This window comes from Phaseolus vulgaris, chromosome 3, assembly GCF_051622355.1.
Source record: "Phaseolus vulgaris cultivar YP4 chromosome 3, ASM5162235v1, whole genome shotgun sequence".
NCBI classification, from domain to species: domain Eukaryota; kingdom Viridiplantae; phylum Streptophyta; class Magnoliopsida; order Fabales; family Fabaceae; genus Phaseolus; species Phaseolus vulgaris.
In genome coordinates this window covers 39324204-39352047 of record NC_143500.1, presented here as the reverse complement: position 1 = coordinate 39352047, position 27844 = coordinate 39324204, and the positions used below count along the sequence as shown (strand labels likewise).

Here is a 27844-nt window from a genome sequence, read left to right as displayed (position 1 = left end):
GGTATCCCAACCCATATACAGAACCAGAACTATTATTACAACACTCTTGATGGATACTAATAGGACCATAAATAAAAGCTTCTTAGAGGTAGACCTAGAACTAACTACCACCAAACCTTCATCGAGAACCTTCATCGAGAACCTAAGGAGAGGCAAGCAAAAAAGAAGCTACAAGAACAACCTTATAAGAAAATGATAAAAAAAATGAAAAATGGTAAGAAGAAGAGATGTTTTTTATTCGTGTATGGTTACATCACCTTCATGTATAGGAAATATATAGGGAGTTTCTCTCTCCAAATTACAATCTAATTAGGTGGGGATACTAATCATGAGATTCTATCATTATTAAATTAATTGCATATAATTGAGTACAATATTGCATATAATTTGATAATTATTATTTCCTTAATACTCCTCAAGTTGGTAGGTGAAGATCATGAATCCCCAACTTGTGTCGTAGCGTCAAAAACCGTTTCTTGCCTAGTGCCTTTATAAAAATATTTGTGAGCTGATACTGTGTCAGTACATATGAAGGACTGATTATCCCAGCTTGTAATTTTTCACGCACAATGTGACAGTCTATCTCAATGTGTTTTGTGCGTTCATGAAATACTGGGTTTGCTGCTATATGTAATGCCGCTTGATTGTCACAGAAAAGTTGAACTGGCAAGTTACATGACACCTTTAAATCCTGCAACAGATATCGCAACCAAACTATCTCCAAACAAGTATTGGCCATCGCGCGGTATTCTGCTTTCGCTGATGATCTTGATATGTTTGTCTGTTTTTTTGACTTCCATGAGATAATAGAAGAACCAAGAAAAATGCAATACCCAGATACTGATATCCGAGTTGTTTGGCAACCTCCCCAGTCTGAGTCGCAATAAGCTGTCAATGTCAGATTGTTTTCGGATGGCAATAGCAATCCTTGTCCTGGTGATCTTTGATGTACTTTAGGACTCAAATTGTGGCATCCCAATGAGGTTTTCGTGGATCCTGTATATATTGACTTAAGGTCCGAACCGAAAATGTTATGTCAGGCCGAGTAACCGTGAGGTATATCAGTCGTCCCACGAGTCGCCTGTATTTGACTGGATCCTTTAATAACTCTTCATCGTCTGGTGTGAGTTTTAGGTATTGTTCCATTGGAAATTTGTCTGGACGAGCACCTGTGAGTCCCGTATCCTGCAAAATATCAACCTCATATTTTCTTTGGGACATGTAAATACCAGCTTTGGAACGGGAAAATTCAATCCCTAGAAAATATTTTAGGTCTCCAAGATCTTTAATGCGAAATTGTTGTAATAGACAATCTTTAACACACTGAATTTCTGTCAAATCATTTCCTGTCAAAAGAATATCATCCACATAAATCAAAAGGGCAGTAAATGATGAGAGTAATCTGTATTGGACTGTTGAAATCCTACAGATTTAATCACATGAGAAAATGTTGAAAACCATGTTCGAGATGCTTGTTTGAAACCATAAAGGGATTTGTTGAGTTGACATACAATGTTCTCCCTCTGTCGATGATGCCCGGGTGGCAAGTCCATGTAAATAATTTCATGCAATGTGCCATGTAAGAAGGCATTTTGCACATCTAGCTGGTGAGTAAACCAATTTTTGGTTGCTGCAATGGTGAGGAAACACCTCAAAGTTGTTAATTTTGTTGTTGGTGAAAAAGTTTCAGAATAGTCGACACCTTCAATCTGAGTGTACCCCTTTGTGACAAGGCGCGCCTTATATCTGTTGACGCTACCATCTGAGTTGTACTTTATTTTATAGACCCATTTGCATCCGATGGGTTTCTGCCCAGCAGGTAACGGTGTCAAGGTCCACGTTTGATTTAGCTGCAAGGCGGAAAACTCTTCGTCCATTACTTTTTGCCAATTTGGATCAAGGATATCTTGAGCATAAGTGTGAGGTTCTTTGGTGGTTGTGATGTTAGCAAGATATGCACTATGTGTAGAAGAAAATTGTGAATTAGAAAGAAAATGATGCATAGGATACCTGGTTCCATTCGGTCGGTCTTGGGCAGTGGTCGAATGATTGGCTTGGGATCCCGTTACGTAGTCTTGAAGCCAGGAAGGTGGGGTTGATGTGCGACTGGATCGTCGAATAGGAAGGTCGGTTGGAGAATGTTTGGTAATGGGTGCTAGACTTCTTGTCATGGGAGAAGAAGGTTGGTCTACTGGAGGTTCAGGCGTATTATGACGAGTAGGAGAAGAAGGTTGGTTTGATGGAGGCTCAGGTGCATTGTGACGAGTAGGAGAAGAGAGTTGGTTTGATGGAGGTTCAGGTGTATTGTGACGAGTAGGAGAAGAATGTTAGTTTGATGGAGGTTCAGGTGCATTGTGATGAGTAAAAGAAGAAGGTTGATCGAGTGAATGTTGTGGGTAAGTCAATGTCAATAGTGGGCAAAATACCTTGTAATGGAGGTGAGGATTGTGTCTGTGACTGTTGGCAGAATGGGAAAACACTTTCATGGAAGATGACATCCCGACTTGTAAAAAAAAGTGTCTGCATCTATATCAAATAATTTGTATGCTTTTTGACTGTGAGGATAACCAATGAAGATGCATTGTCGGGCGCGCGAATCAAATTTTTGCTTAGGTGAAACAACAGTTGCGTAACAGAGGCAACCAAAAGTTTTTACGTGAGAAAGTGAAGGTGGTTGATTATATAGTAGCTCAAAAGGTGATGGCAAACGATTAATGATATATGTGGCGGTTAAAACGCATTCTCCCCAAAATTCTAATGGTAAATTGGACTGAAATAGGAGGGTTCGTGTTGTGTTTAAAACGTGTCTATGTTTGCGTTCTACTACTCCATTTTGTTGAGGAGTGTAGACGCAAGTGCGTTGACATTCAATACCTTTTTTGAGAAAAAAATCATATATTTAAATAAATTCTAGTCCGTTGTCAACGCTGATGGTTCTAATAGATGCCTGAAATTGATTTTGTGCAAATGTAATGAATGACTCTAAGAGATGTTGAGTTTCAAATTTGTGATTCATAAGAAATAGCCAAGTACATCTAGTATAGTCACCGACTATTGTGAGAAAAAAATGTTTTCCAAAATGAGTTGGGGTTTTATGAGGACCCCAAATGTCACAATACAATAGATTAAATGGAGAATGAGATTTTATTGTGCTTAAAGGAAAGGGTAGCCTTGTCTGTTTAGCTTTGGAACAAATACTACAATTATTATGAATGGGAATGAGATTTTTAAGGAAGATACAAGTTGTAGACACGCCGAAGAAGGATGTCCAAGGCGCTTGTGCCATAAATCAGGGTCGGCCTATATTTGAGATGTGTGGGCTTGGTTTGGAAGAGGGGACATGTAGTATAAGCCTGCGTGTTGTTTACCCGAGGCAATCATCCTCCCGTAGCCAATTCCTGTAAAACGCAACCATGTGGAGTAAAAACGACACAACAATTTAGTGAACTGGTTATCTTACTAATGGACATGAGATTTAAATTAAAAGAAAGAACACAAAGAACATCTTTGAGAGTGATTTTGTCATTGAATTTAATTGTGCTTGTAGATGAGATGGGCGCAGTTGAGCCTGTGGGCATATTAACATTTGAAATAAATGATTATGAACTGTGTGTGAAAAATTGTGAATCAGATGCAATGTAATCTTGCTCCGCTATCCAAAATCCATGGTTTCGTAAAAACAGAATTAGAAGAGGAGTTATGGGTAAGCAGACCTGCAGAGCTAACAAACGTGTCACTTTTACCGTTATTGTTGAGCAAGTAAATAGTCTTTGCCAATTGTTGAATTTGCTCGGCACTGAAGCATTGTACGAGGTTTATATCGGACTCGTTACTGATGCCTTCTTTGCCAGACATGATTTTTTATTTAGGGAATAAAAATGGAGAGTCTGTCAGGGCACCAAGATCAGTGCTCTGATACCATATAAGAAAATGATAAAAAAATGGTAAGAAGAAGAAATGTTTCTTATTCTTTTATGTGTATGGTTACATCACCTTCATATATAGGAAATATATAGGGAGTTTCTCTCCCCAAATTACAATCTAATTAGGTGAGGATACTAATCATGAGATTCTATCATTATTAAATTAATTGTATATAATTGGGTACAATATCATACAATTACGTACAATATTGCATACAATAATTGCTTATAATTTGATAATTATTATTTCCTTAATAAACCTTGAGTATAGATTCCATAGGTATTTAAACTTGCAGTGCCACCAGGAGAAGCACATAGAGGACTAGATTCTCAGCATCAGAAGACTGATATGATTTCTCCAAAAGGCTTAGGTTTAACAAGGCCATAAATCCTAGATGGCCCTTGCACCCACCCACCTTTATATACCGGCCACTTGGGGTAGAACCCAGGGGAAATGTATGAGTTCATACTGTTTCCGCAGACTTGATATATCTACTACAAGTGATATAGGCTCCTAATAATCCTCCATGTCTCTTTCGAGCCCTCAACCTCCAGATTGCCTCCTTTACTATGTTTAAACCACTTTACTCCGACTGGTCCCTGTTCTGCAGACCCATACCAGCACACCAACCTTTTGACAGGCAAATCTGTGACTCATGTGTGCTCACGATGGTACCATATCAGATACCACACTGCTCCTTAACAATCTTCACCTTAATAAACTTCTGAATAACCAAAACTCCTTCCAATTGAATTCTTCCATCCATTTCCACTGTTGTCCATCGTGTTGAGGGTGTGGTGACACCTACTGGATCTCCTCTTACTGCTACACATTCAAAACACCACGACTGCCTACACTATTTGTTGGGGAAGGCACCCTGTATATTCTAACATTCCTCCAACCCTACAGACCTCTCACATCATGCATAAACCCAACATGATAGCCTCCCTAATGTAATAACCAGTCGTGACTTCCAAATGATCCCAACATAATCTTTTCATACAAAGAGGAAACCTTAAGCCAACAAAACCAGAATCTTCCTCACAAACAACACATGTAGTTCGCACATGTGATACTTTTAGAAAGTTGACTAGGTGTTGTGTCTCCATCTTCTCCACTTCCCTCTGAACCTAGCGCCAGAACTCAACACCTGCACCGACATACACATCGTCACAGATCCCATTTCTAGCAAGAGACATAAACAGTTGCACTAAAACCCTTGCATCTACTTCAGACCAACCCATTCCATCATACTGAACCCGTGACATGATATTTCTTGACGCATTTGGTCCTTACTTATAGCTTCTAATGCATATCATTGGGTTACTAACCCAGTCCACGAAGGAGTAGTGAAAGGATTGCACCTTATGCTTCATCCAAACCATGATTTGAGTTGAGCCTTCTGGAACACCTCCTCCGCATCTACTACCCCTTGCTTGAAAACTATCAGGTTCCTTTGATCCCAAATGCATATAATAACAGTTGCCCAAACACCTTTCCATACCAGATTTTGCTTATTACTGGCTTGGCTCAAATGGAAGCTTAGAAAATGCATATTTAAGTCATTAAGTTGAACAAAGGAGATACATATCCACTTGAAGCACATAGACCAAACCCATTGTGCATGTTTACACTCCAAAAAGAGATTCTGGCATGACTCCTCCTTTGACTGACACATTGCACATAATGTAGAGGTCATTATCACCCCTCTCCTGTTCAAGCACACCCTTGTAGGAACTCTACCCAGCAACACCATCCAAACTGTCGTTAACACATTTGGGAATGCCTTAGCCTTCTAAAAGAGTTTAAAAACTTCAGAGTGATGACCTCTAGATCGCTTGGCTAGACACTCATACGAAGAATGTGAAACCCAAAATAGAAATAGGTGTGAGGACACCAACTTTTGTGAGTTGTGTAAGATACATACTTAGTCAATGTTTAGATGTTGAAATTTGATGATTATGAAAAAGGATAAAAATATGCTTTAGAAAGCTAGAGAATCATAAGAGTTTAAAGAAATTAAAGAAAAAAATATAATTTTTAGAAAATAACTCAATAATTCAATTTCTAATTTATTATATTTTTTATTAATACAACTAGACCTTTCATATTTATTATTCGAAATAATATCTTCTAAAACTGGTAAAACCAGTTCTTACATTATCAAAAACTTTTTTTTTTGTTTTTTAATAATTAAATTGACGATATGTTACATTTTATAACAAACTGATTATTTGCTCTATTTTTAAATATTACAGCATGAATATGTTCATAATATATCGTTTTAATTTTTTTATCCCATAATCCAAATTCATCCACCTATAAATATGTTTTGACTTGAACACACGACAGCTTAGGGTCAAGTGGATGGACATAGATCCTTAACATACAGATTTTTGGAGGTGTTGTTTGTAAAAAAATAAGTCAAAGGACAGAACTTTGAACTTAGTTTATACCAAAACATTTTTATGTTTGATGTTATTGCTAACTAGATTTGCTAATGAACAAAAATGTAGGAACGTAAATCCTTGTGAGTTGTTTTACTATTTGCTAGAAATATCAAGTAATTAACTATTTTCTCCACTTAGTTAAACAAGTGTTATATTCAAACTCAAATGAATATTGTCATGCGTGATATAAAAAATCTTGATGAAAAGAATGTCATGTTATTGTAACACCAAAACTTTTTTTTAGCAAAAAATCTAAAATTATATTTGAAAAGGTGCAACCATATGTGTTTTTTGAGGAGTGAAATCAATCCATTAACTATATTCTTTCTTTTATATAAATGGTAGTCAAAACCAATCTCTTGGAGTTAATGAAGAGATTCAAGCTTTTAAACCATTCAATCCCCAAAGTTGCTCCCATTTCTCATTTCTAAAGGTAATTTATTGCAACTTAAACTTATTGCTCTACTTATTGATACTTTGACAACTTATTTCACTATATAATTTTTGATTGATAATATAAAAAAAAAATATTTTTATTATTTTATGTAAAAATTTAAATTTTAGATTAAAAAACGAAATTGTAAATTAATACAAGTTGTCAATATTTTTGTTCGCTCATACTTCAGCCATGCTTACACGATAACTAATGTACTAATTTGTTTTTGCAAAACGAAATTCATTAGTTTGTGTTGCCAGATATTTATTATCCTTGTCTTAACCTCCATTTGATAAAGAGGAAAAGAATGTGGGGAAGATAATCTTCTTTATTAGCTGATGTGTTTTTCTCCAATAGAGTCAATCTTTTGTTTTGTTTATAATTATTCTAAATGATAAAATGGGTAATTAATAATCTAGTTTTAGTTTTTTTTTTATATAAAAACTTTCATGTTAGGCATTATTATGCTACATAACATTTCAGCTACACTAACACTTCAAGTAACAACAATCATTTGACATCACATGAAAAAAATATTATTAAAAAAAATAAAAATAAATTTTTTACTTGAAATTAACATGATTACATCAATAATAATTAAAATAAATATTAATTTATGTTTATAAATTCAACTTTTATGTTGTTGGATAGTTTACTTTTTTATTTTTTACATTCTTAAAAAAAAATTAAACTAAACATTTATAATTTATTTTTATTTTTTTTATTTTATAAAAACTCATTTCTTTATTCATTAATTATATTTCTAACTATTTTAACATTATAAATATTTATTTTTTTAATACATTTAAAATTAAAATTATCAATTTTTTTAATTTATTATTATGTTTATTTATTTATTTTTGAAATGGTACTAGATAAGGAAATAAAAACAAAAAAGTGTTAGATAGAAAAATAAAGACAAAAAGGTGTTAGATGAAAAAATAAAAGTGTAAATGGTGTTATATAGGGAATTGGACCTTGATAATCATATGCAATTGTTTATATTAAGAAAAAATGTTATTTTTTATTTTAAATATGTTTTGTTATTAGGGTTATTAAATTCAACATATTTTCTGTTTTCATTCTTGTGTGGTCTGTATAGTGGTGCTCAAAATAATAACGGAGGAAATATTGTTTATTAACTTGAATTAAACAATATGAAATGTATTGGGATAAAACTTTCTAGAACATGTTTAAAAGTCTTCTTTTTTAGCCAAGAGTTTATTCATCCTTAAGTTAGAGATTCATTATTTTAGTTTTTTCTTTACTTCTGTTTAAACTTTTTATTTTATTTACAATTGATTATTTTTCTCATAACTATAACTAGGTCTGAATTAAGGATTTATAATATATAATTTCCTTCTAATTATTAATTGTAAAATGTCGATATAGTTATTTTAAGAAGAGTAACTTAAATAAGGTCTCCATAATATATAGTTCAGTTCCTTTTGTAATGTTAATGCTGAATAAATTTATTGACATCCTCCCATATTATTTAAGACATTGATATTTTATTTTTATCCATTTCTTTCAAAAAGAAAATTATGAAAAAAAAAGCCTACATCTTTTTATAAATAATTTTATAAATCATTTTATATTATAAGATAATTTTGTAAGGTGAAATTATACTTAAAGTCTATTTTATTATACTATTATAAAATATGAACTCATAACTTTATATATCTTATAATCAGTCAAATTTTATTATAGTATTTATGAACACATAACTTAAAATATCTTATAATGAGTCAAATTTTTGTAGTGAGAACTTTGTGTGTATAGCTTTTAATGGACTCATTCCTCACCTAAAATCATGGTTTGGTTCCTTTGAGGCTGCTTATATATTTATTTGCATAATTTTTGTTTGGTGACCTCAGAACTTATTTTGACCTGTCAGTTTTTTAATGAGGATGAAAATTTGGAGCGGACATTCTGCGTTGATAGAGGCACAACACAACCACAGTCATGTGAGCTGTCGGCTCCCTTTTACAATTCATTATTTAACTGCTAAGTCAAAATCATATTCATTAAACAAAGTACCTTATAACATGATTTGGAATCATATTTCTTCATGTGGATACAATTTTAATTATAAATATAAATTATTTTTCTTGCTTTAAAAAATTCCACACTATCTATCAATTAATTAGATTTCTTCAAATTACCAGTGGAAAATATAATACTATTGTTTTATATAAAAATTAAGATTTAATCAACATAAAAAAAAATCTCTATCAATGCCATCTTAGAAATAAAAGAAATGATTTTTTTTAAATAAAAGCTTATGTTAGATACCATTATTCAACTTGACATCTCAGCTATGCTGACACTTCAAGTAACAACAATAATTTGTTATCACATGAAAAAAAAGTATTATTAAAAAATATATATAAAAATATGAGGGACTAGATCAAAACTCATATGTTAACAAAAATGATATATAGGTAGACTATATATATTCATAAAGAATTCTAAAAATAAAGATAAAAGAAATGAATTTTAACTCTAATTCAATATTATAAAATTAGTTGATAAGGTGAAGTTTAAATTCACCCATATATTATAAAATATTTTTTATTTCTAATCGATGTGAGATCTCCAACTTACATTTTTCACGTCTTAAATTATTAACTCGTGTGTGATTATTAATGTATGACCTAATAAATTTAACAATTTTTTTAAGATAGACTTTAAATAATTATGATGTAATAATAAAATTTATTTGAATTTGTACCTACCCGTCCTAAGATAAAAAACTCAGGACGACTGTATGCATCCCTAACCAAGTTTTCATTGTTATCTAAAACAACTTAATTAATGAGTCTTAAATAATGAACGACTATTTATGAAACAATAAACATAAGAGTTTAGGGTTTATAGACTAATCCAAATGTCTTATAATGAGAAACTCAAAAGATATCACCTAATTCATATAAAAATACATATTCTTTCCGAGAAATATAATATATCTTATTTGATACTCATAACTCTCTTGTTAACAGCAAACTTCAACACTTAAGCATTAATTAAAGAGTACTTTTTAAGTAGACTTTTCTCTTTTTATGAGAAATCGACTGAAAGCTCATTCTGAAAAATCACTTTGAATTGTACTTCCAAACTTATTTATGGTAGGAACAGAATTGATGAAAAACAAAAAGATCTGAAACTTACGAGAAAAACAAAGGATGAAGAAAATCGAAAAGTCCATGAAAGGAAAAAGGGAGCAGACGGTGAAAGCACAGGATAAGCACTGCTGGACGATGCAGAGGAATCAGACGATGCGGCGAGATAAGACAACGCATGGTGCGGTGAGATTAGAAGATGCGACACGCGTTCTTCAGCGGAGAAAATTAATATATTCTACCAAATTATTTTTTAACTGTTTCGTACCTATCTTTTGTAAATAATTTATTTTACTTACATGAAGGTTTGATTTTGTCCATAAATATGTTTAAAGATGCGTTTGTGAAATTTTAACAAGATAAAATTACAAACAAATATCTTAAACTTTATAAAAATTAAATTAATTTGTTTATACATTATTAGCATATTTTTATGTTATTTTAAAATATTGATAACTGATTCAAAAATATATTTTAAAAAAGACTTGTAAATAATAATAAAAAAAAGTATTTTAATATACCTGTAAGTTTAAATATTTTTAAGTCAACATGCGTACCATATACAAATTCAAATAAATAAACACTTTGGGCCCAAAATGCTTTTAAATAGTCTTTTTTTTAATTAAATAGACTTTAATAAAAATATCACGGTCTAGTTTATTTTCCAAAAAATATTGATTTAGCATAAGTATTTGGATCTTTGGACAAACTTATTCATAATCATTTATAGAAAGAAGAATAAGAAAAAAAAATGAATGTTTGTATAATTTGAAATTAGTTTATATATAGATATACATGACTTGTTGTACTTTTTAATTTATATATAAGTTAATCTTAATTTATATTATTATTTTTTTCATTTTTCTGTCCTGTAACTCCTTGTAAAAATGTGATGAAACATGTTTTTATATAAACTAGGTCTTTTGTCTTTATTTAGTAACATGACTTCTTTCAATCCATAATTATAATAAAAATTTATTGTTGTATAACATTCTTAAACTTGAACAAATAAGCAGAAAGTACTAAATTATTTTGATCATTTATAAACTTTTTATTAAAATTACGTGGAAATTGTAACATTTCTATTTTTATCCATAATTGATAATATATTATGTATGCAATATCAAATTAACATATAATTAATATATATAAATATTTTATATTATATCTCAAAATATATTCTTCTTCCTAGGATTTTAATATATATACAAAAGTTTATAAACAAAACATTCAACCTAAAAACATTTGTTCATCTGGCTACTCATTGCTATGAGACTTGGACATGCCTCTTAAATGTTGTGTCCGTGTCGGACATACGTATCGGACACCGACACTTATAAGACACTTGTAGGACACATATCCGTGAAGTGTTCAATTCAAAAAATATTTGTTGAATTTCTAATAATTCTAGCATGATTCTAACACAAATTTAAAAAGGAGAAATACATTAATTTTCTAAAAACTCAAACTTATTGTATAATTTTGTATTGTCATTATAAAAATAAGGAACAAATCCTTTTGAACCAACTATGATAAACATCTTTCTACTAAAAAAAATTGAAACATACTTGTGCACATAAATCTTTATTATCAATTTATATAATTCACAATTATATAATATATAGATTTGTGTCTCCATGTCCAACGTTTTAGAAATTATACGTATCTCTGTATTTGTGTCTGTGTCGTATCAGTGTTTGTATCGTATCAGTGTTTGTATCAATGTTTGTGTTACATAGCTGAGGAGTTATATCACCTGCAACTTCATTTGTTTTCGTGTATATTAACACGATCATCACAGATTAGAGAAAACAAACACAAAACAAAGCACAGGGTGAGCTAGCTATTTTTAAGAATTCTAGTCTAAATTTAACTTTTAAGAACGATCATAATCCATCAAATTCTCATAATTTGCACAAAGTCATCAAGTGTCTATCACATTTATCTTCCACATTATTCCTGTCAGATTTCTACCGACTCACATACTCAAACACTTGACTCTACTTCCGGAAGACTCATGTATTGAAATTAGCATACAAAGACATTCACTTGTCATACTACTCATTGTGAATTCACACAGTCATGCGCATAATCATTTTAATATCTCATCATCTCATATGACAGAGTAAATCCATTTGATCTGCTTTGGTCAGTTCTTTCAAACCTCAGACTTAACCAAATGAACCTCCTTCGACTCTCACCAACTGAATAACTTCATCTATGTGATTCCATTATATCAGTAAAGTCAGGATCGTGACAATCACAACTCAATATACCCTAATAACAAATCTCAATACGGTATTTCCTTTCCTAAAAATACTATGTCTTAATCACACTTTCAATCATTCCATACCTCATGTAACACATCAAAATACCATTCAATCACATTACATTTTAAACTTTTCTAAATAATCCAAATAACTCAAAATTCAATTAAACATATAATTAAGTTCCTTAAATAATATTTTTAAATAAAATTTATAATTTCCACTTAAAAGCAATAAGCAATAATACATTGGGCTTTCAAAAGCAAAAATAAAAATTTTAAGTTCTTTTTTTTTTTACAAAGAGTCTAGCTTGAGCGAGAATTTGCTCGCTTGAGCGAGGTTCAACCCGAAAGCACTCAAAAATTCATCCTAGGCCTCGCCTGAGCGAGAAGGGACACGAGAGCACCTCATTTTTCCATTTTATTCTCGCTTGAGCGAGATATGCAGAGAAATCTACATAATCTTGTTATATTGCTAAACCAAAATGTATTCAACTCATAATTTTAATAATTTACACAATAAAATGACAATTCTTACTTGTATATGCTCTCTAAATCAAAATCACATATTAATTACTTCAACAAACTATTCAAATACAATTCAACTCATTAATATTAGTATTCAAACATTTTTTTATTCTCAATCACAAACACTTTCAACAACTTTTTTACCTTGAAATCAATATATAACATTTAAAATCAACCATTTTCGTCAATATATTACATTATTCTTAAGAGAGACAATCCTGGAAGCAAAAAGTGGAATTGGTGACCACATCATCTCCACATCCATATTGTATAGACTAGGGTTCTATTGAAAATTTAAACTAGCTTCCCTTACCTGAACTTGAGCAGATGCTCACTAAGAGCTCCAAATTTCCAAAAGCTTAAAGGTAACTTAATCTACACCACAGAGCCCTGATAAAAAATCTAACTATAACACTAGGACCCTAAGCCAACAGAGATTAACCCTGAAGCTAAAAGAGTCACATGCAAAACATAGATAGAGACGACCTAACAACTTCAAAATTTGACTCAAAGAGAATAACAAAAGTGAACTTACTCTATTAGAGATTTTGATCGGACAATCTTGTAGTCTTCGTTGTCAGGAGTCTAATGGTGGACTCCGATCGTCAAATTGATGAGCGATGATGAAAATCTTAGAGAGAAAGAAAAGGGAAGGAAAAAGAAAACTTCTACTGAGATAGTGATTCTTTTAAATGAGACCTAAATAATTGAATTTTCTATTTATATATATTATTTTCATTTTAACAATAAAATATTGAAATATCATTTAAAATATACCACTTCTACTCTAAGGTTATTTTCTAGATCTTACAAAAATCATAATTATTAGTTGCAAACATTTAAATTTAAGAATTAAAGATAAAAGTAGTATGTGCTTTCCAATAAAAGAAGAAAATAAGTTTTTTTTTTAAACAAAATGTTTTATACAAAATATAAAAAATATTCTAATTATACATAAAAATAAAATATACAAAATCAAATGCAACGCATTTATCCCTTATTATCGTTACAAATTAAAAAAAAAGTTATATTCATTGGAAATATAAGACACGGGCCTTTTAAATTGAAAATTAAAAGCATATAAACAAATACATTTGAGTGTGACGAGAGATGCAATAAACAAAATTTATAATAACGATGAACAGAAAAGATGTAACTAAAAAGGGACTCCATTAAAAAGTAAGAAGTCAAATTCTTATAGAGTTATTAATTATTAAAAAAATCACTAATAATCAGTATAAATATCATAAAAGTTTAAACAAAACTATGAATATAACAAAATCCATATAAATATTTGTTTGAAGTCATATTAGATAGAATCCTAATTGTGCAAAAACTAAAAGTAAGAAAGTGTGTTTTTCAAAAGAAAACCTTTTTCTTTTTCATAATGTAACACTACAGAAGTAACCGTGAAATGTTGATTAGCAATGCAAGCACCCAATAGTTGTATCCATGGTATTTCCTAATAAATTGTTTCTCACTCGTTCAAATTTTGACTCCTAAAAATCAATAAAAATTATGACTCAAGCATTCAACTAATTGCTTAACTGATAGTACTTTATTCAATATTAAAATCATCGCTTAATCACCATTCAAGCAACATCAAGATGCTCAAGTGATATAAGTAAAAAATACAACAAACTTTTGCATAAAGCTCGTCAAAACAAATCCAAACCCAATTAAAAACGTAGTTTGTCCAATTTAATAAATAACACCCTTTAAGTTATTATCAATTTAAAAAACACATAGTTGTTTGCAATCCAAATAATAAATAAAAAAGTAAAAAATTCTCTAAAATTCTAAAGACTTGAAGCAATATAACTAAATAATACCAAAATTTAGTCAATAATTAAATTAGTTGAGATAATCACTTTTCTCAACTCATCAAACAAGTTCAAATACTAGTAGCAAAATGAATGAAGAAAATTTCAAAGTAAAAAACACTTATTTTAAAATGAAATTTGATCAATAAATAGTTTTCAACACTTTAATTCCTATTCGATAGGAGCCGATTTCAAAATAGAAGAGAAATTAAATAAGAAGTTGAGAGAATGATGGAGAGGAAAATAAAACTCTATCGGACCCAAAAAAAGAAAATAAGAAATGAGAATAAATAAAAAATGTAATCCTTTCACCTATAGTTATAACAATTACAACAAATACAAGAAAATTATATATAAAAATTATATATAAAAATTATATATAAAAATCTATGAACGAGACTTTTACTATAACTTACTCTCATATATTTTAAATTCTCAAACTCTTTGAATATTAGTCAAACGTTAAAATAGTTTACTTCTACAATTTTTATTTTTATTTTTTATATTCTTGTAGACCTTTATTATTTTATCAAGGACTAAAAAATTATATAATTATTTAGCTAAAATGATTTTTAGTATAGATAAGTTGATTGATAGCAAAAACAAGGTTGTGAAAAATATTTGATTATAACCATGATAATGGCAAATAAACACAACAATAAATGTTACCATTACAATTTTAGTGAGAAGAATAAAGTGTTATAGCCATTTTAATGGATAATAACACAAATAATAATAAAAATAAAACGAATGATACGAAGATAGTGCGGTGGTAGAGAAAGACTAATTATTCTCTTAGTTGTATTTTATACTTTATAATAATAAACAGGATATACTAAATGCGAAATAAATAAAAAAACAAATGTTAATGTATCAAATAATTAATTGTAATTAAATAAGATAGTTATCCTATTTGATCATCAACGAGTTCTAAAATAGTAGAACTTGGACCAATAAAATCAGTGTATTACTTTGTGTTGGATTTAATTTAATAGAGAAAAAAAATGCAATTTTTGAATATGAGATAACATGTAATTCTATTTTATGTTTATACATCAGTGAGAGTGTGAATAAGACAAAAGATTGCGAAGCATTTCAAAATTTTTGGTGAGATTATCTTAATTTGTCTAAGACACTCACCCAAACATTTAAAAATAAAAGAAGAAGTAGGTTTTTCTTTTCTGCAGCTACATAATTTATTTTGGCACCCCATACTTAAAAAAATATCAAAATTATTCATTATGAATTTATAATTTAAAATATAAATCTTATTTGTATTTTAGATTATAAAATTCATAAGGCATTATGATATGAATGCAATAACAAGAATACATGATTCTTTGACATTCTTAGGAGCAACTTGAGTTGGTCATGAATTGACACTTTACTTAAAATTGGATCAATGTTCTAATTCAAGAACTCACCAAGACTTTGCACCGAACCAAAGCTCACATGGAAGTCCATATATTGTCAAATGGAATCAAGCAACAAAAATTGAAGAACAACAATTGAAAAACCGAACAGAATTGAAAGATATAACTACTGCACCGAACAAAAATTGAAGACTAAGCTAGGAAACACAAATTTAAACGGTGAAAAAGGATGAAGAACACTAAACATTGGAAACTACCGATTGAAATTGCAAGAGATGAAAGAATGAACACTTATGGAATGAAGCTTGCTGGATTTGAGACTTTGGAACTGCATTCACGCCACTTGGATTCTTGTTCCAAGATAAGTGAAAGGTTGCCGCCACTTGAAGCTCACCATTGGCACACAAGATAAGGCAAAGGAAGAAGAAGACAACAAGACTCACAATTTCTCTCTAAACTTGAGTATAGTTTCTCTACTTCTAATTTCCAAATCTGAATTTTACAAAGGCAAGCACCTTATTTATAGCCTAAGAGGTGCTGAAAAATAGGTGGGAAAATTCAAATGAAACTCATTTGAAATTCCCACCAAAAACAAGTCACATGGGAGGTGTGACCTTTTTCTACTATGACACCTCCTAAAAACTACACCTACACCCCCTACTAAGTCACATGGACAATGTGACTCTCTTTAATACATTCACACTTATTTATTTAATATCCACACCTCCTACAAGAGTCATTCAAATGATGCTCTTTTATTTAATGCTTGGCCTTGCCCCTCATGGTTTGGACTTGGGCTTCTTGGGCTTGGGCCTTCTTGGGCTTTGGGCTTGGGCCTCATCTTTTGCAAAGACTAATAAGAAGAACTTTAAATGCTTTGGCCCTTGTCCATTTCTTCTATTGATAACATCTTTTTGATTATCATCATACTCCCCAAGTTGGAGAGAATTCGTCCACGAATTCAGTACTCCTGCATAAAACAAAGTCAGTTTGCAATTAGATAAGAGAATACAAGAAAAAATAGGCAAACATGACTTAGTACGTTGAAATGTTGGGAGTTCAAAAAAAGATGTCCTATACATAGCCCATGTTGGAAAAGATTGTTTAGAAATGATATTATTTGAAAAACTAGAAGGATCGAAAAAATCATCCTTAACATTCTTCATCCAATATGGTGTATAAGTAGGAACCCTGGGTAATGAACAAGACAAAGAAGAAGGATACCTTGTAGGCGTAGCACGAGTCAACAAAATTGAATTAGTTGAGAAGGTATTATGACTCGGTTTAGCATGTACTTCATTTGTTTTTTCATTTTCTCTTTTAGTTTCTTTGGGATTGGTCCTATATGCAGGGCTATTTGGTAAAGAAACCCCGGGCATGAAGTCTATTTGGTGTTCAATCCCTCTTAGAGGTGGTAAGCCTTTAGGAGGATCTTGAAACATATCTTCATATTCTTTTACCAAATTGTCCAAACATGTGGGACTATCCTTAGCCGACTCACATTCAATAGTCCTAGGAATAGCTAAAAAAATAGGTTTTTGAGTAACTATTACCTTTTTAACTTGTTGTGTGGACATGAGAAGGCTTCTCTTGGAATTTTTTATATCATTTTCTTTCTCTCTCTTTTCTCTCATTTTAACTTGGTCCTCATGAACTTCCTTTGGAGAGAGAGACTTAAGAATGACTTTGTGCCCATGGAAGTTAAAAGACATTTTGTTGGTAAAGCCATAATGAAAAAATTTTCTATCAAATTGTCATGGCCTACCTAAAAGAATATGTGTGGCTTCCATTGGGACAACATCACACAAGACCTCATCTTTATATTTACCAATAGAAAATGTAATGAGGACTTGCTAGTTAACAACAATCTCACCTACCTCACTTAACCATTGTAATTTGTAGGGCTTGGCATGAGAGATGGTAGATAATCCAAGCTTGTCTACCACTCTTGTGCTTGCCACATTAGCACAACTCCCCCCATCCACAATCAAAGAGCATACCCTATCATTAATAAGACACCTTGAATGAAAAATATTTTCTCTTTGAGTTTCATCAAAAGGTTTTAAAACTTGTCCAAGCATGCGTCTTATTACTAATAGGTCACCCTCATGTGGGCTCTCACTCTCTCTCTCACTTGGGGATCTAGAAGGTGAAGAATGTCTAGAAGATTCAGACTCATGCTCACTACCATCTACCCCATCATGCATATACATAGTTCGCTTAGAAGGGCAATTAGAAGCAATATGTCCATAGCTTAAGCATTTAAAACACTTCTTACTAGACGATTTAGGTGGTGATTTAGGCCTAGAAGTGGAAGTGGAAGGCTTGTAATCTCTAGGTTTGAAAGTAGAGTCCTTAGAAGGGATATTTGAGAAAGAGCTATTTTTATTTTTCCAAGAAGAGTGGTAGTAGTTATCCTTAGAAGAATTTTTGAAAGCATTTTTCCTTGCAAGTTGATTTTCAATTTTACTAGCAAGGTGAACCACATTTTCCAAAGAAGAATATTCTTGTAACTCTACCACGTCTTGAATGTCCCTTCGAAGGCCACTCACAAACCTAGCTATCTTAGCTTCCCCCACTCTCATCCATATGAACTCGAATTAAAAGCGTATCTAGTTGTTTAAAGTAATCATCCACACTTAGCGTGCTAGTTGTTTAAAGTAATCATCCACACTTAGCGTGCCTTGATGAAACCGTTGGAGTTTCAACAATAGGTCTTTCCTAAAGTGTGGGGGTACAAATCTAGCACGTAAACAAGCTTTCAAATCGTCCCAAGAGACCACGGGCGATCTCTTGTGTAGGTCAATGTCCATGAGATATTGATGCCACCATTGCATGGCATAGTCTAAGAATTCTAAAGATGCTAATCTAGCCCTATGCTCATCTCTAACCCCATTTACATCAAATATTTGCTCAACCTTAGCCTCCCACCCTAAGTACACATTAGGATCACTTTCACCACTAAAGCTAGGAAGTTTTACATTAGGTGAATAAGGGCCAACCACATGTTGGCGCCTCTCTTCATGGTGATGGTGCCTTGGCCGTGCATTGTCTTCATAATATCCATGAGAAGAATGAGAATTCCTTGAAGAATGCCGAAGAGGAGGATGATGTCTTCTCTCCCAGTTTTGATGGTCTTCTTCACGGCTTAACTCCAAGCTTTGGAGCCTTGCCTCCATTTGTCTTATCATATCAAGATATTGAGCATTTGATTGTCTAGCATTCTTTAAATCTTCAAATAGAGCTGCCTTTTGAGGTGAGCAAGGTTTGAAGGATTCTCCACTAGAAAAATTAGCCATGATCAAAAAGTACAAAAACATAAACAAACAATTAAAGAAACTTGTTAGCAAAATAAAGTGAGATATAGGTTGCTGGAAAATGCCAAAAGAAAGTACTCAAACCACTCCAAGAAAGTATTCTGTCCTCAGCCAAGCCTTTCTTGTGGAATGGAGGAGCTTCAAATGAAAAATGCCAAAGCAAACCACACTCACTTAAGAACAATTCTCCACAAAACTTTAGAAGAACCAAAAAGACAAGCAAAAAAAGGTATAAGCAAAAAAAGCTAAACCAAAACAGAAAGCAATATATGACAAACTGGAAAAGAATATGAATGAAAGACAAGCAAGAAAATAAGGAACTCAATGAATAAAGAAGGCACACCAAAAGAATCCTAGAGAAAAGTACTAGAGTAGATTTAAGAAACAAAAACAGAACTACAAGAAAAAAATGTTGTATGCAAACTGTGCTATGTTTACAGATTTAACTGGAATTATTGAAAGCGAACTGGAATGTGAAAAATTAACCACAGAAACTTCAATGTCTTAAATCAATAATGGCACTGGAATGAGGTAAAAACAGTAAGCCAATTGAGAGAAATAAATTTTTCAAAATTGCTGCCCAATTACCGTATTTTTTTGGCAGAATTGTACACTTTTCGTATTTTATTTATCATTTTTTGTGTACTTGGAATTTTTGAGTACTTCTTTTTGCTATGCTTTTGTAACACTTTGAAGAATGTAAATCCAAATTTTCACAAATTTCCAGTGAGCCAATTAATTGCAGTAAATTGAAAACAGTAGCACGTTTGTAAGAAAACAGAGTATCCTATTTAGGAATGAAAAACAATATGATAAACTAGCAAAGACATAATGGAATGTGTGTAAAGGAACTTGTATAGAATGAAAATACAAGCATGAACTCAAATCTAAAAATGAAAATACGCAAAGGATCAAGCAATAAACTCAAAAACAGAGAGTAAAACAAAGCAAGAAACAATCAAAGCAATAAAAGTACTACAAGAAGTAATGACAATTATGGAATAACATGACTAAGACAGAACTTGACATGATTACAAAATTAAAAGACATATCACAAGATATAACAACAAGTGAAAGGAAACTTAAGGTCAGCTTAAGGAAGGAGAATGCCTTTCCAAAAAGCAGCCAAACTCATATGAAGAATGAGTGCCATAATCCTTTTCACAAACACTTGGTGTAACAAAAGAAAAACAGCAAGGAAACTCAAAATACAGCCTAAAAACAGAATGGTAAACAACTTGAATTAAAGAGTTCTTGAAAATAAAGTGCAGCACAACTCAAAAATTAAGCAACACAAAACCTAAACTCTAGATACCACATGATATGATTCCAATAGCAAATTTAGATTTTATAATTCGAAATGTAAAACTTTACAATTCATAAACATTAGATCCATTTTATTATATTTCAAAAAATTATGTAATCTATAATATATTTTTGTGCAATTTGGATACACTTTGCATTTATGAATTATGTAATTCGAAATACATTTTTTGTATATAAAAATTTTGTGTATTTCGAATTGCGCAATTTGGAATAAAAAAATGTATTTTAAATTGTATAATTCATAATACAATTTTTGTGATTAGATGATGAATGTGAGAGACTACTACGTGGCGCTAGAGGAGAGGTGTTGTGGTGGTGGGCAAGGTAGGAGCTCTTGCGATTGTGACACTAAAATTGAGGAGTTGTTGCGTCATTGACATTCAAGATGAATGTTATTGTGATTGAGAAAATGAATAAGGGTGTTTAATAGAAAAGATAAAGAAAAAAATAAATTTGTTATTTCGCTTGTTTGGAGTGTCGAAAAAATTGTCTAGAAAATTTTCTTGCTCAATCTTCATATAGTTTGTGAAAAGTCTAATTTACTCTTTTTGAATTGTAGAGTCTAGGAGGTATATTTTGGATTCAAAAATATCTTTTGTCCACTTTTCCTATTGCTCTTTATCATAAAGATCCAATAAAAAGGAAAACAATATTTTTATTCTCGTGTTCAATCTCTCTCTCGTTCCTTGTCACCTATGTTGAAGAAATGTTTGGAACCATGTAGAAAATGTAGAGCTGAGTAAGCCGAGTTTAATGAATCAAACATTGAATGAAATCGATTCCAAATTTTAGAATTCAGAATACAATTTTGTACTCCAAATTTTAAATTTCTGAAGGTCCACAGATTATGTAATTCAGAAATGAAAAAAAAAACCATACACTTTTAGTGAAGGTTAATTTTGAAATTAAAAGAGTTGTGGAGGTGAAGGAAGAAACTATAGAGGTGGAGGAAGAAAAAAGAGAGCACAGTGATAATGATTATGCCCAGGCCCATGACGATCCATATGGTTGTAGAGGAAAAAGTGATGGGCATGGGGATTGGGGTGGGGTCCAGTATCCACCATCTCCATCTCCATCTCCATCTCCATCGGAGAGAGAAAGCAGACAGGGTACAAAAGGGCTGATCCAGAGGCAGCTTAACCTCGCTTCGTGCCTATCCTCCACCCTCACACACGTACAATACAAACCCACCCTTTCCTCCTCTCCTTCTTTACCATTCTCATATAATAATACTTTAACATTATTTTCCATCCTTTTATCATTTCTTCCTTCCGATCCCAATTCCTCACACCATTTTCAGTTCTCAGGGTTAGGTTTAGAACCCTTCTCTGCCTGCTCTGCAATTCTCTACTCACTGTTATTAGCCACTTAACAATCAATACACCATACTCATTACTCATCCTCTTCTTTGCTTCTCTAACCGTACATTTAGGGTTTCTCTATAATAACAAGAATAACAATCTTTTCATACATCCGCAAAAAAAATCACCTAAATTTCCCTTATTATTATTATTATTTGGCTTTATCTTTCCATTAACTAGGCTTCAGCTATTACGATAATAGTTTTGGAGAATGGACAAGAAAAAGGTAGCAGTTCCCCTCGTGTGCCACGGTCACTCTCGCCCCGTGGTCGATCTCTTCTACAGTCCTGTTACGCCTGATGGGTTTTTCCTCATCAGTGCAAGCAAGGGTACCCCTCTTTCTCTCTCTCCCTCTACAATCTTTGTTTTTTCAGCTTTAAATTCGGGCTGGTCACTGTTTTCGTGTCTCAATTTGGAACAATCATTGTCTTTTTTGGTCTTTTTCTGGATCTGAAATTATTTTAGGTTTGTGTTGGTGCCTAGTCCTCAAATTTTGATTCCTAAATGCACATCGTGGTGGCTGTGGATAATAGCATAATGTTGCTTGATATTATTTTCCGCGCTCGAACAAAACCAAAAGAAAAGAAAAGAAAAGAAAAGCATTTTAGGGTATTATTGCTGCTGTGAGGCGCAGTTAAATTATGTATTTCGGCACTGAGTGTCCGAGCTTGTTATATTGGTTTTTGATGTATCGAAGTGGAGTGGAAGATTTGATGCACGACTTTTTTCTTGGTGTTCAGATTCTAGTCCTATGCTCAGAAATGGAGAGACTGGGGACTGGATTGGAACATTTGAAGGGCACAAAGGTGCTGTGTGGAGTTGCTGCTTGGATACTAATGCCTTACGTGCTGCAACTGCTTCTGCTGATTTCTCAACGTATGTGATTCTGTTTTATTTGTGATTTCCTTTTCAATGTGTTAGCTGTTAAGCTTTTACGCTGTCCCATGCATTTAATGGTGTTGTTACTCGGGATTTATACCATTTATTTGATATTAGTACTGTGTTTACTTGTAAACTTGTTTTCTTGCTTGTCTGTGCACTCTCTTGTTGGATCCGTTTATGTTATTACTTATTATTGCGGTAGGAGCACGGTCGTGTGTTTTGGCAGTCGTTGAAGTATATTGTCTTGACATGTATTCTGTAGTGTTGGCAGCTAGATCTTCCTGGTAATGGACTGACACATGTATTAGCTGTTGGGTTTCTGTACATTAGAATCACTCTCTTTTTGCCTTTCTTACAACATAGAAGTGGTATGATGTGTTCAATTTAGACTCAACAATTAATCTAGCGCATTATATTATGAAGGTTTTAGTTCATTGATTAAAGGTTTACATTTGGTTTATTGAGCAGGAAAGTTTGGGATGCTTTAACAGGAGATGAATTGCACTCATTTGAGCATAAGCACATTGTTCGAGCATGTGCCTTTTCAGAGGTAGATTTGGAAGTGTTTTTATTTTTCATTTATTACTATGATTTTTGCTGAAATCCATTTCTGGAGTAGGAAAAACCAATGCATCAATGAGTTATAAAAGCATAAAATAAATTGGACCATGCTAGTTGACATGAATTGAGATTCAATTAATTTGATTTCATACAAATAGTCACTCCATTGATTCAGAAGACATTGACATTTGTTTGTTGCTAGCATTATTGCATGCTGAGTTTTGGTTCCTTTTTTGATTACATGTGACCCAAACAATAAAATTATATTCGGTTTGGTTTCTGAACTTAAAAAAACCCAAGCCAATCTAATTTTTGCGGTTTGGTTTGGATTGACTTTTAGTTTTGTTTATAAATTTTTATTATTAGTCTGATCCTTTTGACATGACGGTCCAATGCTATCATGATGAATAATTTCATTTCATGTTCCACTATAATTAAAGATCTGTTCTCTTCTATACTGTGTATAGTATTACAGAATTTGTTTACATATACTAGTAGCTTTTTTTTTTCCTATTAGCAAAGGAACTAGAGTAAAATAGGTACCCTTTTACAACAAAGGAAAAACAAAAGACAAAGGTGGTTATGTTGTATTTATATATTGTGGCATAAATACTAGATAACTCCTAAGATCTACCTTTCATAAGCCTAATAAACTCCTTGCACACTCTTATACAATATTGCGTGAAATTCAAAACTGAAACATGAAAACTGACCTCTTCATATTGTTTCTTTCTAGTGATATTTTATTCTGTTTTACCACTATCCCCTAAGGCTAATAATTTAGTATTTACACCACCACGACAACTATTCCCCTACCTCATTTATATAATAAACATACTACTACTTTGCTACAAATTTATAGGCATACGTCAAGTTAGATTTTGCTCTTGCTCACATACATATCTCGTATATGAGTCATATAATAAGTAATATAATATTTAAATTATTGTTTGGTTCAAACTGAATAGGTTCTGAAGTGTTTGACAAAGAAAATCCAAATTGATTAAATACTTTTGGTTTTAATTGGTTTTTGGTTATTTTTTTGATTCTGAACACCCCAAATGCTGAATATAGTTGGAACTTTAGGAATTTTGATTCTGTTGCATTTCCAAGTTCCAACAATCCAGATCTCAGTGGCTTCATACTGTAGAGTTTATGTAAACTCATGGAGGGTCCGCAAAGTTGTAAGAGTAAACCAAATATGAAATCAATATGAAGGTTTAAATACTTAACTACAGTATCCAAAGAAAATATAATTGTAGAATAATAAATATCCAAATTCGAACTTCATAATGAAGCAAACCACAAACACAAAGTATCATTGTGCAATTTAAAATATTACAGAAGTGACCAAATCAAAAGTTCATAAGGTTAAGTCTTTTGGTGCAGGTAGATACATTTGTTAACAATTTAAGCTTTTAACTGGGTAATCAAGTGTCTCATTAAACATTCAGTGCAAATCCAATTTTGATAGGCTAGTGAGGGCAGGCACAGCAGAATATATAAGGGAAGAAGGGTAGCCAAAATGCACGCTGATTCCATCCACCATTAAATTCAGATTTTCAAAATGTGGAAGGTTTAGTTCCTCTGGAACATCGGAGGCCCAACATTGTACAATAAGGGGAAGCTGTATGGATCTATATGTTTTGTTTTAAAAATTTAGGTGGATATTATATTAAGGTTCTGTTTTGAAAATTTTATCTAATTATTTGAGCATTTATTTTACGTCTCTTTATTTGATAATTTATCTTGATGCAAATTTCCTTTTCCACTAACTTTAGGGTGTGCTTCGATGGGGATATTTGGGTCAGGAATTCAATTTTTAAGTGAGTTTTAAGTATCATACATCAAAATGACTTGTTTGTATATTAAATCCAAAAAAATTATAAAAATGATGATAGTTTCATAGTTTTTTAAGCAAAATGTTGCAATTTTAAATAACACTTAAAAGTTAAGGAATTCTACATAACTCTTTAAATGAAGGAATTTCAAATAACAGGTAAAATGATTTTTTAGCAATTACTTTATTCAAACAAAAAAATTGGAAAAACACAAGAAATGAAAGTATTGTCTAAGCAAAGTATTGTAAAAATGAAAGAAATTTAATCTGAGTAATATTATTCCCATGCATTTTAAATTCCTTGGAATTTTGAAATTCAATATCAAACACTATTCTACATCTCATTTCTGTGTTTTAATGTTACTTTACACTGCATACAAATCCTTTGTTGTAGATAGTGTTTGCACATGTCTTGCAGATCTTCTTTTTCAATCCCATTTACATAGATTTTGCCTACAAATGCTTACATTTTCATATTCATTGACATTTTATACCTTGGAGCAGGATACTCACCTTTTGCTCACTGGGGGGGTGGAAAAAATTCTCCGCATCTATGATATGAATCGGCCTGATGCACCACCCAGAGAAGTGGATAAATCCCCTGGTTCTGTCAGAACTGTCGCCTGGCTTCATAGTGACCAGACAATTTTGAGTTCTTGTACCGATATGGGAGGAGTCAGGTATATTTTCCATTTAGTTTTTGATGCTGAAAGTTTGTCTGTGTTGTAAATTATGTGCTAGCTTTCTCCTTTTTATTTTAATAGTATACATATTAGCATTGTATATATTTTTTAATAGTTGATGTTTCACAGGTTATGGGATGTAAGAAGTGGTAAAATAGTCCAGACACTTGAAACCAAGTCATCTGTGACAAGTGCTGAAGTGAGTCAGGATGGCCGTTATATTACAACTGCAGATGGTTCTACTGTAAAGTTTTGGGATGCTAATTAGTAAGTACAAGCCATGATGGTCCATGTTTTTTCCCAAATCTGCTTATATGGTTTATCATCTTAGTTACCTTTGTTTTCAGCTATGGACTGGTAAAGAGCTATGATATGCCCTGCACAGTGGAATCAGTTTCACTAGAGCCTAAGTTTGGGAACAAGTTTGTTGCCGGAGGAGAAGATATGTGGGTTCATGTTTTTGATTTCCATACAGGCAATGAGATTGGTAAGCTACTGACCATTATTTCTTTGATCTTTTATTGTGTGTTCTGTTTTGACGATCAATCTATGTACAGCATGCAACAAGGGGCACCATGGTCCTGTTCATTGTGTTCGATTTTCTCCTGGTGGAGAATCCTATGCCTCTGGATCCGAGGATGGAACCATCAGAATATGGCAGACTGGTCCATTGACTCTCGATGACTCGGAGGCTTTGTCTGCAAATGGATCAATTGATAAGGTGAAGGTAACTGCAGATGAGGTTTCACGCAAGATTGAGGGTTTTAATATTTCTGATGAGGGGAAATCTAAAGCCAAGGATGAGGCTCTGGAGGAATCAAGCAAATAGTCGTGCATTTTGTCTGGGCAGAGTGTTAGAATTAACTAGATCAAGTGCCTACTTTTGTACGTGATTAGTAAAACTAAATTTTGTAAATTTTAGTTTGTTTGAGATTTTACTGAATTGAACGAGCTTGTTGCAGCTGGCTGAAATAAGTTCTATGTTTGCTTTCATTTCAATTCTGACATGGGAGTTTATGGAATATAGGAAATGACTTGGTATACTTGTTCAAGAATCATGGGCATCATTTAAGCGGCTTTAATCAATTCATTCTGGCCAGTCCAATTTTTTCCGGGACTTAGTTTATTTTTTCTTGCTTATAGGTGCTATCTAGTATTTGAAGTTAAAAATAGTGCCTAGTACAAGCTTGCATAGTTATGTTCCATTTCGCTTTTACTACAAGCATGCATAATTATGTAGAAATCTGAACTATTATATGCTCAACTCTACTCGAAAGCAAGTGCTCCTTGTCTAGCTATTTTCTAATTTTCTAATTAGGTCCAAAACAGAGTAGATGGATTTTATTTTTAGGAATCATTATGAGGAGGTTGATCTTTCGTGTTTACCAAATCTTAATATTTAAAACTTTTCCAATGTTTGTAGAGAATAGTGCTTGGCCCAACAAGGAGGGTACGACTATAACTTGTTAATTTGGGGGTTTTACACGATTTTTCTTTCCAATATGAATGGTTTCTTCTTTAGGTGCGGTGGGAATATTTAGCGAGATTCTGTCAACAATGTGGGTTGAAGAAGCATTCTATAATCTTACTGACAGAGCTCTATATAGAGAGCATAAAAGGCAATAGTTACATCCTTTATTTTAAGCATAATAAACCTTAAAAAATCATACTTCGTAACTCCTAAAAAATAGGAAAGGTTGCAGCTGTTATTAGCAATGTGCACTTGCACAGAAGCGTTAAATATGAATAACCAAACTAATGAGAAGGTTTAGGCATTGAGATGTAGATGAGAGAACGGAGTCTAGTGAGTGTGGAAGGAGAGACAGGTTTTGGCGGGAAAAATATATAACTTTACGTCACTCAGATCTCTCTCCTTCATTGTATTAATCGTATCACCATTGATAATATTAGTCTGTATGCTATTTTCATTTGACAATTCCATCAACTCCACA

General features: G+C 32.3%; 1 protein-coding gene across 1 annotated transcript; it reads left to right on the top strand.

The window, feature by feature from the left end:
* The first annotated feature begins 21597 nt into the window (after positions 1-21597).
* LOC137807488 (uncharacterized) lies at positions 21598-27004 on the top strand. The gene is made up of 8 exons (XM_068608153.2): positions 21598-21739; positions 22129-22255; positions 22667-22802; positions 23277-23358; positions 25714-25889; positions 26022-26159; positions 26240-26379; positions 26450-27004. Exons 2-8 carry the CDS (start codon positions 22138-22140, stop codon positions 26719-26721), a joined length of 1062 nt encoding a protein of 353 aa, XP_068464254.1. The 5' UTR covers positions 21598-21739; positions 22129-22137; the 3' UTR covers positions 26722-27004.
* The last annotated feature ends 840 nt before the right edge of the window (positions 27005-27844 follow it).

Coding starts and splice junctions, on each gene's coding strand:
- LOC137807488 (XM_068608153.2), top strand. CDS start 22,138: ATGGACAAGAAAAAGGTAGCAGTTCCCCTCGTGTGCCACGGTCACTCT. Junction 22,256..22,666: donor CCTCATCAGTGCAAGCAAGG/GTACCCCTCTTT, acceptor CTTGGTGTTCAG/ATTCTAGTCCTATGCTCAGA. Junction 22,803..23,276: donor GCTTCTGCTGATTTCTCAAC/GTATGTGATTCT, acceptor TTTATTGAGCAG/GAAAGTTTGGGATGCTTTAA.